The sequence below is a fragment of the Rana temporaria genome, chromosome 1 (genome assembly GCF_905171775.1).
Source record: "Rana temporaria chromosome 1, aRanTem1.1, whole genome shotgun sequence".
NCBI classification, from domain to species: domain Eukaryota; kingdom Metazoa; phylum Chordata; class Amphibia; order Anura; family Ranidae; genus Rana; species Rana temporaria.
The window spans coordinates 159,065,628-159,077,800 of NC_053489.1; the positions used below are offsets into that span (position 1 = coordinate 159,065,628).

The 12,173-nt window shown below is 42.9% G+C and overlaps 1 protein-coding gene across 1 annotated transcript in view; it reads right to left on the minus strand.

Moving 5' to 3' along the window:
• Positions 1–12,173, minus strand: part of FBN2 (fibrillin 2) — a 290,847-nt gene that overhangs the window by 269,544 nt on the left and 9,130 nt on the right. The window contains exon 2 of the mRNA XM_040344842.1: positions 2,380–2,462. Within this exon, the coding sequence (XP_040200776.1) occupies positions 2,380–2,462 (83 nt within the window). The remainder of the gene's footprint in view (positions 1–2,379; positions 2,463–12,173) is intronic.

Here is a 12,173-nt window from a genome sequence, read left to right on the forward strand (position 1 = left end):
CAAACAGAAAAAAATAAATTATTAATATTTATTGTTTAATTACCATATATAATTATCAATTATGTATTTGTATAAAAGTGGTAAAAAATGGAAAAACATTGTATATATTAATGTGTATTCCTAAAACTTCAGGAATAATGTGAACTCTGCAGGACAAAAGAATAATACATACTGTACATGCTATTACTTCTATTATGAAAAAGATAGTCCACAACCACAAATGTCACTATACGGGATTAACCAATTTCTTGTCAATTATAGATTCAAGCAACACACAGGGGTTGATTTACTTAAACTTGGGAGTGTAAAATCAGGTGCAGCTTTGCATGGTGGCCAATCAGCTCCTATTTTCAGCTTGTTCAATTAAGCTTCGACGAATTAAAAAAATGGAAGCTGATTGATTTTTGTGCAGAGTTGCACCGGATGCACTCTCCAGTTTTAGTAAATCAAACCACAGTGTTTTTTTGGTCAAACTCCCTCTTCTGGCACAAATTACTGTGCAATGTATTGCTTTGATCTGTGATTTGGTAATACATAGGTTATTCATATATTGTGAACTGAAATGTTGTGGACCATCATTTTCATGGTGTATACAGCTTAGACTTGGAAGCCTCACAGCATCAAATAAATATGAGCACTCAAACATAAATTGCAACACGGTGCATATGAGTAACCATATGGATTAAAGGGGTAGTAAAGGTTATTTTTTTATTTTATAAATAGGTTGCTTTAAGCTAGTGCATTGTTGGTTCACTTACCGTTTCCTTCGATTTCCCTTCTAAATGTTTTTTTTCTTTGTCTGAATTTCTCACTTCCTGTTTCTCCTCAGTAAGCTTGCCCCCATCAAATGAGCTGTTCTGGCTGGGGGTTAGTCAGCCAGAACAGCTTACTGAGGAGGAACAGGGAGTGAGGATATCAGACAAGAAACAAAGAAAAAAAAACATTTAGAAGGGAAATCAAAGGAAAAGGAAATCAAAGGAAAAGGTAAGTGAACCAACAATGTACTAGCTTAAAGGAACCTATTTAGAAAATAAAAAACAAACCTTTACAACCCCTTTAATACTTATACTAGCATGTGAAAAATCTTTCTGTGAGGTCTAGTGCTTATGTGGTTGTGATCTTGTTGTGGCTGCCATTAACATTAGTGATTCAGCTACTTATTACTAAGTGTGGCCAGGTGTTGACTGACAGTCTACAGGGCATGCAAAGCAAACAAGAGTGGCAACTCTGCTCTGAATTCAGTAGTGCATATGGCTGCCACCTGTCTGGGATTCACCTGGACAGTTCGGGTTTGGAGTCATGCCCCCGGCTTTCAGACTGCCTGAAACCCGGACACATAAGTCAGACTGGACTATGGCTTCCCAGCAGGGTTGCTGGCTGCCGCTCTCTTTCATGCTGCCCAAAGCCAGCACTAACAACCCCCCCCCCCAAACACACAGACAGGAGAGGAGAGAGGGCTCGATCTGCACAACTTGCTCCAGCCTCTACTCCTCTGTGTCTGCACGCACTCCAATCCCTGGCACTGTGCCTCAGAAAAGGAAAGTGAGGGCCAGAAATTTGAAGTCCAGTAGCCTCAGATACATCTGGATGAGAGGTGCTGACTGCCAGTGAGTGAGCTCCCCATCCATCCCTGTCTGTGACTAAATTCTTCCCCCTTCTCTCTCCTGCCACTGAGTGAGTACACTAAGGTAAATTAGAGTTCTCAGAGCACCACGTACATCAGAGTTTCCCTTTACACTAGAGGCCACAGCGTTTCCCTTTACATCAGGGTCCTCTCCGTACATCAGAGTTCTAAGTGTTCTCACTTAAGTAAGGGTTCTCACAGCATCCCTTATGTTAGAGTCCCCAGAGTTCTCCCTTACATTAGAATCTGCAGTGTCCCCCCTTACAGTGAAAGGGAACTCTGCAAGTTCAGATGTAAAATAGGAACTCTGTGGATTCTCATGTAAAGGGGGACTCTTGTTATTAACTTCATATGATTAGAAATATATGTATAAAAAAAATTGCTGTGCCCCGCTAAAGTGTTCAGGTTTGACTTGAAGAAAAGGTGGCAACCCTAGTAGTGCAGCATCATTGCCACATCATCACAAGAATGTGCATTAGATAGACTTCAACGTAGGTGTTTGTGTGACATGTCAGGAGACTAAGTGAAAACTATAAGTGAAGATGAATGTTTAATTAAGTGTTGCACATTTTTTTAATGGGAGGCTAAAGTTCTATTTTAGTGATCACTGGTTAATGTGCCTATGTTACATAGAATTTACATTTAAAATCACATTTGATTTTCAACATGACAGAAGAAACAGAAGTATAATGATGTATAAGTGAGTTTGTGTAGGTCATTAACCAGAGGAGTAGAACAGTAAAACAGACACTTACGGACAATGCACTGATTTCCTCCAGGGAGTGTTTTCCATCCAGGGCAGCAATAAGAATGGAATCTAGATCCGCACACATTTGGCCTTTTAAAAACAGTAATGACAATGATAGTGTAAATTGCATGCATTAAAATTTATTATAATTACAGATTGATAATTAAAGATGTATGTAAAATATAATTATGTATCTTAGGGCAATTCCATTAGAGTTGGAGAATACTGGGCATGTAGAATATGAATTTCTTTTAAAGAAGGATTCTGGCCTATACAAAGCTGTAATGTAAAGTTCCACCGTGCTTTAGAGAGCATAACCTTGGGTGGGAGGATTAGGCACACACATTTAACTGCCCAGCATTGCACAACCTTACCATATGCTGCTTTTGTCTGTTACCTCTGTTGACATTTCGGAAGATAAAAAAAATGAATGTTATATAAGTGCTCCTTATATAACAGAATTATGGGGGCTGCAATTGCTAACCCTACCTTCAGAAAATTCTATTTTCCGAGCAGTCATTCTAAAGCCTCATACACACGATCGGACTTCCATCTGACTTTTCCACATATTTTTTGTCCGAACGGGCATTGGCCGTGAACTTGTTCTGCACACACGGCAGAATATTTTCAGCCAACTTTCACCAAATCACGTGGTGTTTCAGCTCTTTACCGCCACCCTTTGGGCAACTTCTGCTGTTGTTGGCTGATGTTTAGCATTGGTTCTGAGCATGCGTGTTTGTACTTTGGATTTTAGTCTGATGGACACACGGTCGGATTATCCTCCATCGGACATTTGTTGTTGAAAAGTTTGAGAGCATTTACAGCGAACATTTGTCCGTTAAAAAAGCAACAACAATTGTCCAATGGAGCATACAGACGGTCGGATTGTCCAATAAAACAGGTCCGTCGGACTTGCTCAGACGAAGTCAGGAAGTGACAAAACGCGTCAAGGTGGGACTCCTCATCGACCAAACCGGAAGTGACGTGTGCGCTCCACAGACCTGAAACAGGAAGACGCTGGAAGAACTTGGACACAGCAGTCTTCAGGGTCAAGTTAGTCCTGAGCAAACACATATTTACATGCCTGTTTTTACTTCTTTTGTGGTACACACATATGTAAAGGGGGTACTTTTGGGATATTAACATTTTCAAACGGTACTACTCTATATGGATGTTCATTTCCTTCACATGTAATTACGGAACCATATACCAAGTAAATCTCCAGTGGAGAGCGCAGACGCGGGAAGTGGAGGTGTATTGAATGCCTATAGTGATTATACATTTGGTGAGTGCATCCCCATAAGGGGACCAAATCCCCCCACGTGGTGAACATCCCCTGGTGAAAGGAGCACCTATACTAAGACCATTGTTCCATCACTGCCACCCTTATCTGCTTCACTAATTGTGTTTCATATGAACTATTATCAAATGTAAATTTGATCGCAGCGCTACTGCAGGACTATTGTGGACTCTGAATTCAGAGTTGTATTAATTTTTCTGCTTTTATACAGGTCCGTTGGACTGTTGTTGTCGGAAAGTCAGATCGTGTGTATGGGCCTTAACCCTCTCGCTTGAGAACTTGGGTCATTGAACCCAAAAAAACAAAACAAATAAGAACTTTCTTATCTACATACTTTTTGGGCCAGTGACTCGGTATTAAAGCAAAACAACCATGCAACTATGGAAGAAATTACATCCCTATATTCCTCCCCTAACAGACTTTTTCCCTAAAATTTTGAGATTATTCCTGAAGAATCGTTTCTAATGCAGAATATTTTTTTACATTAATAATTATGGATACATATAAAAACTTTTCAAGATATTTCTAGAACAGAGGTTGTTTAGAATTAAGGTGGGAGATTAGTGAGCAACGTTACAACACACAGCTGCCTAGTAATCCACAGGAAAACCCCTTTTGTACTAAACATTGCAAGAAAGCCAAGGCACAGACATCCTGCACACATTGTTTTATGGATACTAGCAAAATCATACCCATTTGTGAACAGTAGGCACTAAGAATGCAGTCCAGTGTTTGGGGACTGATATGGTGGCAATAGATTGTAAGAGGGTATATAGTGTACAGCATAAACTAAAAACTGCAGAGGTGATCAAATACCACCAAAAGAAAGCTCTATTTGTGGGAAAAAAATTACGCCAATTTTGTTTGGGAGCCACGTCGCACGACCGCGCAACTGTCAGTTAAAGCGACGCAGTGCCGAATCGCAAAAAGTGCTCTGGTCTTTGGGCAGCAATATGGTCCGGGGGTTAAGTGGTTAATCACCGCAACACGCTACACAAGTCCGACCTGCAAGCAGCCTTTTATAGTGTGGGGCGTGTACTAAACCCCCTGAGCCATAATTGGCCAAAGCGACCCTGGCTTTGGCCAATTATGGCTCTCCGTTTTTTGCAAGCTGTGATTGGCCAAGCATGCGGGTCATAGTGCATGCTTGGCCAATCATCAGCCAGCAATGCACTGAATTATGGGCTGTGAAACGCCACTCGAATTTGGCGCGAACGGCCCAAAACGTTCGTAATTCGACGAAAGATCGAACATACGATGTTCGAGTCGAACGTGAGTTTGACTGGAATACAAAGCTCATCCCTAGTAGAGAGTATAGAATATATGGCAGTTATGGCGAACCTTGGCACTCCAGATGTTTTGGAACTACATTTCCCATGATGCTCATGCACTCTGGGGTGCCAAGGTTCGCCATCACTGATATATGGCAACAGTGTGTCGATTGGAGAAGAGGGGAATAAATAAAGTACAGCACAGGGTGCAGATTGGAGGGGTGGAAAGCATAATATATATTGCATGGGTACGGTGGAAATTACAGAATACAAAACAGTGCATAGATAGGAGCCAATGTGGGTGAACCATAGGCGTGCCCAGGGGGTGTGCCAGGTGTTCCCGGGCACACTCTAATCACTAAGTGCAGATTCCCCCCAGGCTTATCCTGTGTTACACCTTTTCCTCCAGCAGTGCTGCTGGCTTTCCAGCACAGAATGTAAAGCAGGGGAAGTAAATATGTAATTTACCTGCCCCTTCCTTTTCTAAATGAACACAGTGAACACACTCACTTTGTTCATTCATAACTGATGCATAGTAAAATGTGTTTACTGTGCTTTAGTTTCTGAATGAACAGAAGCTACTCAGCACAGAGCACTTCCCATGCATTTACTGTCCAGTGCAGCTGAGGCTGCAGAGAAAGACATGTGTGTTTGAGATTTGGGGTGTGCACCCTAATGCAATAGGCTGCACACACCTATGGGGTGAAGGCAATAGAAAGAGGGACTGATGATGAAAGGGTGGCAGAGGGAGCAATGAAACAAGTATTGAGAAGTGGATGGCAGAGAGAAGCACAGATCACTGACAGATGGATGGAGGACATCATCTGAAAACATATCAACGGTGGTTTCTCACTTCTGGGATGGGGGCTGAAAGTTTAAAATCATTTTCCACATGGCTGAAGAGGTGGTGCATCTTTCTGCACAAACCTTCACTAAAACAAAAGGCTGGCTTCCATGGGCAGGTGGGGAATCTCTCTCCAGTGAGACAGCCAGTAGTCTACATATGAATGTAACAAGGGGTGTCCCAGAGTTCTATTTGCAAGCGCTCAATAACTCACTTGGCAGATTTTTTTGACTACTTTTCTGCTTTCAATCTGAGTATCAACAGACATGGCCGTGAATTTTGCTAAACATCATTACTTATTTTTTTTACTTTTTTTTATTTGTCTTTTTAAACTTTCTAGCTAAGTTTTCCTTATTCTGGGCACAAGAGTAATCATTAGTGAGAGAATTCAATATCTGCATGTCCTTTAAGCCTGGCAATGAACTAAGAAATAAGCTTGTTCTGTACATCCAAAAGATATGACACCTAAATACAAGTAAAGTAACTTCAAAACTTGTTTCCTTTCATGGAAACCCTCACTCTGCAACTGCATACAAATCCCCAAGACACGGTCCATATGCTACTTTGCTATAGATCACCAGGCCCAAAAACCCACTTTTTCATGGCATTGACGGAATTCATCTCCACATTTACCCTAAACATCAAACACCTCCTGGTGCTTGGGGACTTCAACCTCTAGGCCAACTCCTCGCTTGACCCCGTTGCCAACGCCTGCATCGACCATCTGGAAGGATTACGTCTGCAGCAACTAATACAAGGCCCCACTCATGTCTCAGGTCATACGCTTGATCTCATTTTCAAACAAAATTTGGAAATTGACATCGTGGAAAATGAGCCGCAACCATGGACTGATCATCATGCCATTAAATTCACAATCGCCAAAAACGCCAACCCAAAAAAAAACTCAAAACCGGTGACAACTCACTGGACTAGATCTCAGAAGAAGCTCCATTCAGATCTTTTCAAAACAACACTAGGGAACAAAATAAAAACAATCAAACAACAGCAAACAGCCACAGAAACACTGGAAGCCATCAACAAGGCGCTACTACAGTCAGCCGACTTGGTAGCACCTAAACGCAAAACTTGCATCCGGAAAAACAACTCCAGCTGGTTTAATGACCAACTGACGTTGCTAAAACAAGAGCGTAGAAGAGCAGAAGCGGCTTGGGAAAGGAGCCCATCAGATAAAAACCACACCACTTACAAGATAATAACCAAGAGATATCACAAAGAAATCTTTATGGCCAAAAAAAATCACTTCTCCAACATCATCGCAAATGCCCTAAACCGCCCCCGAGAACTCTTCAAGCTGGTCACTCAGACTATGAATCCTGCTTGTTTAGAGGCCCCCAATTCTGATTCACAAGAATTTTGCAACGAATTATTGGATTATTTCATTAATAAAATTGAAAAGATCCGGGAAAGTGTTCAGCAAAATGGAATCAGCACCACCCCCCCCCCCAAATCACAAACCCATTACCCACATAAATTCGCCACTATCACCTAAATTCACCCTTAAACCCATTTCCATTAATGCCACAAAAAACATCATCGGGACTCTGCGAAATAGCACAGCACCCAATGACATTATCCCCACTAAACTGCTGAAAGAAAGTGCCGATATATTGGCACCAGCTATCACGCAGCTCGTAAATCAATCATTCAAGGAGGGCATAGTGCCCACCTTGCTGAAACAAGGTACAATAAAACCTATCCTAAAAAAAACTACCCTCGACCCCAAAGACCCAAATAACCGAAGGCCCATGACAGCTCTAAATGTTTTCTCCAAGGTAATGGAGAAAGAAGTTGTACAACAGCTACAACTGCATTTAGACACCCATAAATTACTCGACCCGCTTCAATCAGGCTTCCGTCCGGGTCACGGAACAGAAAAGGCGTTGCTCAAAATATGGGACGACGTTCTAGAGGCCGCAGACGAAGGAGAATCCTGTATCCTGATACTGCTGGACCTAAGTGCGGCTTTTGACACTGTAGACCACGGATTACTACTGGCTAGGCTAGCTGAAGTAGCCGGAGTCGCTGAAGGTGTTTTTTTTTTTTTAAAGTGTATTTTGTGCGTGTACTCGAGAGAGGAGCCGGACTGCAGGAGTTGGGAGTAGGCAGGCCTCCCCCAGAGGCAATCTGCCACCTTTCTCCATGCCCCGGGTGGCAATGGTGGGTGTGTGAGGGGGTCCTCCCACACAGCCCGCCCTACCTGCTCCGCTTTGAAGCCCAACGGGGCAGAGGGACTCCCTATAAGGGAGTGAGAGGATCTAGCCTGCTCAACCAGCCCCGTTAGTCCTTCGCCTCTCTTTTTTTTAGAGACCGTGTGGTCAAAGTGCGTGCATGTTAACCCAATTTCGAGTGCATGTAAGTGTGGTGGTTTTTGTGGGAGGGGGGTGGGCGTACTAAGCGCAGGCTTACCTCGCATAGCACACCCACCGGGAGCCGGGCTGAGACCACCAAACTCAATTCACATGTAGCTGAGACCGGGATCCGAACCCCTAGCTGCAGATTGATGAAGGAAGAAATAGAACCATGCAGTATCAGGCCTGGATATAGAACTGAGCAATACACTGCTCTGCATTAAACCGAATGTATACACGCCGCCACTGCTCGGAGTGGATAAAGTGCCCCCGGACAGACCCCTATGATAGGCCCGGCAGCCAGAGCGTCACTCTGAAAAATACTGGGAGGAACAGGTCTCTCACACAGACCTGTCTCCAGGGCCCTCGCCACGGGCCAATTTCTATAGAGGACTTAAGTAAATAAGGACAGAGAATCCTCCCAGTAGACTTCTTTTGCAAATGGTCCCCAGATGACAGCAAGCATACCTGTCAGTGGTCCGGACACTCGATCCCAAACTAGGATCCTTTCAATAGGCCTCAAAACCCAGTGGAGCACTGGGGTCCCTTCTGTTATCAGGAAGAGGTTCGCTGCAAAGTTCAGCTCTGGCCAGGTGGGCCACGCCGGCGGGGTCCATGGATGCGCGTACCCTGAAGGTGGGTACCGCACCTGGAACGGGGACCCCGCAGAATGTTTTTGACACATGACCTCTCTCACAGATATACCCTCCCCCAGCATGCCCCGTGAAGGAAAACATCCTCTAATTGGCTGCTGGGAGAAGATCTGTTCTGCCAGAACCCCTCTAGCGCCAGCTGCCGGCCAGGGGTGGCACTGCACTCCCTGACCACAGTCTGACCCAGTGGAACTTCCAGAATGACAGAGATCATCAAATTTAGACAGACATTGAATGGGAGCAAGGTAACTCTCCCGTTCCCCACTAAATTAAAGCATATCGCCCATGCTGAAAGCAAGGGGGTGCTACATATATATACCTCAACATGGACAAATGAAAAGCTTCACAGACATCTGTCCTACAAATTCAAAGAATGGGCCTTGTATTTTGTGTAACCTGTGGGCTAAGATGCGCTGCCAGCTCATTCAAAATGAATAGGCTGCCTTAACACAGCATGCCTTAACCCATAGGGTAAATAGGTCCAAAAGCTGGCCATAGATTAGTCTGTTTTTTTTATTAAGCTAGCTGGTTGAATGAAAAAAAATGATCTGATTTGAGGTGGATGGGGGCATCCACCCTGCCTTGTTTTTGTATTCTGACAGTGGGGAGACATCTCTGCCATCAGCATACACTGATCAGCACTGCATTCTATAGCCTGCAGCACTGATTGAATGGAACTTCTCCAGCCGGACAAGTGAACAGTAGTCGATTTACAGATTGACTTCTGTTCTACCACAGTGGCCATACATGGATCGAAATTGGGCCATTCCCTGCTGAACCATCCAAATTTCAATCCATGTATGGCCGGCTTAAGACTGGTTACTAAACCCAGGACCCTGTATTCACTATATCTGGTCTGCCACGGTACACAGAACATGGAAATGCAATTATTTTAGTAAATATAAACTACTAAATACCTTTTCTCATCAGCATTATATAGCAGTCTTGTGACTTCTATCAGTGTCTGGCCGAGCACTAGTTAAAGCTTGTAGGATGAGTTTTCAGGCTGCATGATCCCCCTCTGTCTGGACAGTTTTGATTGGCCCTTTGCTGATCACATGCACCCCCCCCCATAAAAAAAATCTCTAGCAATACACATCAACCTGAACATGTGCAGAGTGCCCGCAAGGCTCTGTACTATCAGGAGATGGATTGGAGACATTGGAAGAAGGGGAGGATCACAGAATCAAAAGCCTATTTACACAATGCGCAGGATAACCCCTTTAGGTTCCACAGTGAGTATAACAAGCATGCTTTACTGCTTATACAGACTGATTTTACTGTTGTGGGTTTAGTAACACTTTAAAGTGGAGGTTCACCCTAAAACAATTATATAACATTACATCCAGCATACTAACGACATAGATGATTAATGTACGTTAAAAAAAAACTTCCCATGGCGCATAAACCAGTTTTCCGTAAATAGCCGACCTGCGAGTCGGCTCTATATGGCGCCAGCGCAGTCAGCTCTATACTGTCCTTATCTGTAATTCGCTTAGTAAAGAAAACCCAATCATTTTCAATAATTTTTTATTTATTTTTATTTTTTTATTGACTTTTGCATGCACATGATTGGATGATTGAAATCTGCACAACTTTACCTAATTCACTAAGCTGAGTGATTTTTTTTGTTTGCAACATCAATTTTCTCTTTGCAAAGTGAATTTGCACTTAGCTTTGTGAATAAGGTCAACCATTCATTCATGTGCAATCAAAAATCCTACATTTCCTTGACAATGATTGTGTATTGGGGAATGTTCTCAACCCCGATTCAACCCCGCTGTAAGAATAAGTAGGTTTTCTTCCTTTCACTTTGTATTAAACATACCTTCCCTTGTACTGATTCCATATTAGCATTGTATCTATGAGGTTTCTTTTCAGCGGAAATACCGTACTACAGCTAATGAAGAAAAAGGAGTACATGTTTTGGATCCAGTGAATGAATGGAGAACAGGGCTAGAGAAGGTGCAAGATCACCCAACAGTATTAGAAGAAGGATACATGGACTTTCCCAATAAAAATAAAACAGACATAAAAACAGCTATGCTTTTGTTAACCATAGAAGATGACACAATATCCCAATGTCAGAAATGTAACGTACACTCACTGGCCACAGGTACACCTGTTCAATTGCTTGGTAACACAAACTGCTAATCAGCCAATCACATGGCAGCAACTCAATGCATCTACCAACCATCAGAATGGGGAACAAAGTGGATTTAAGTGACTTTGAACGTGGCATGGTTGTTGGTGCCAGACAGTCTGGTCTGAGTATTTTAAAAACTGCTGATCTACTGGGATTTTCACGCACAACCATCTCTAGGGTTTACACAGAATGGTCCAAAAAAGAGAAATCATCCAGTGAGTGGCAGTTGTGTGGAGGAAAAGCCCTTGCTGATGTCAGAGGTCAGAGGAGAATGGGTAGGCTGATAAGAGATGATAGAAAGGCAACAATAATTCAAATAACCACTCATTACAACCAAGGTATGCAGAATAACATCTCTGAATGCACAACACACCAAACATTGAAGCAGATGTGCTACAGCAGCAGAAGACCACATCAGGTGCCACTCCTGTCAGCTAAGAACTGGAAACTGAGGCTACAATTCACACCGGCTCACCAAAATTGGACAATAGAAGATTGGAAAAACATTGGTCTGATGAGCCTCGATTTCAGATGCAACATTCAGATGGTAGGGTCAGAATTTGGCGTAAACAACATGAAAGCATGGATATATCCTGCCTTGTATCAATGGTTCAGGCTGCTGGTGGTGTAATGGTGTGGGGGATATTTTCTTGCCACACTTTGGGCCCCTTAGTACCAATTGAGAATTGTTTAAACGCCACGGCCTACCTGAGTATTGTTGCTGACCATGTTCATCCCTTTATGACTAAAGTGTACCCATCTTCTGATGGCTCCTTCCAGCAGGATAATACTCCATGTCACAAAGCTCAAATCATCTCACCACTGGGTTCTAGAACATGACAATTAGTTTACTGTACTCCAATGAACACCGCAGTCACCAGATCTCAATCCCATAGAGCACCTTCTGGATGTGGTGGAAATCTATTCAAATCATAGATGTGCAGCGGACAAATATGCAGTAACTGCATGATGCTATCATGTCAATTAAGGACCAAAATCTCTGAGGAATGTTTCCAACATCTTGTTGAATCTATGCCATGAAGAATTAAGGCAGTTCTCAGGGTAAAAAGGAGATCCAACCTGGTACTAGCAAGGTGTACCTAATAAAATGGCAAGTGAGTGTATATTGCAATAAATACCTACCTATGTTTCTTCTTTTCTTATCTACTTATGAATTGTCAGAATCATTTCTGAAATGGCAAGGAGGCAAAATTGACA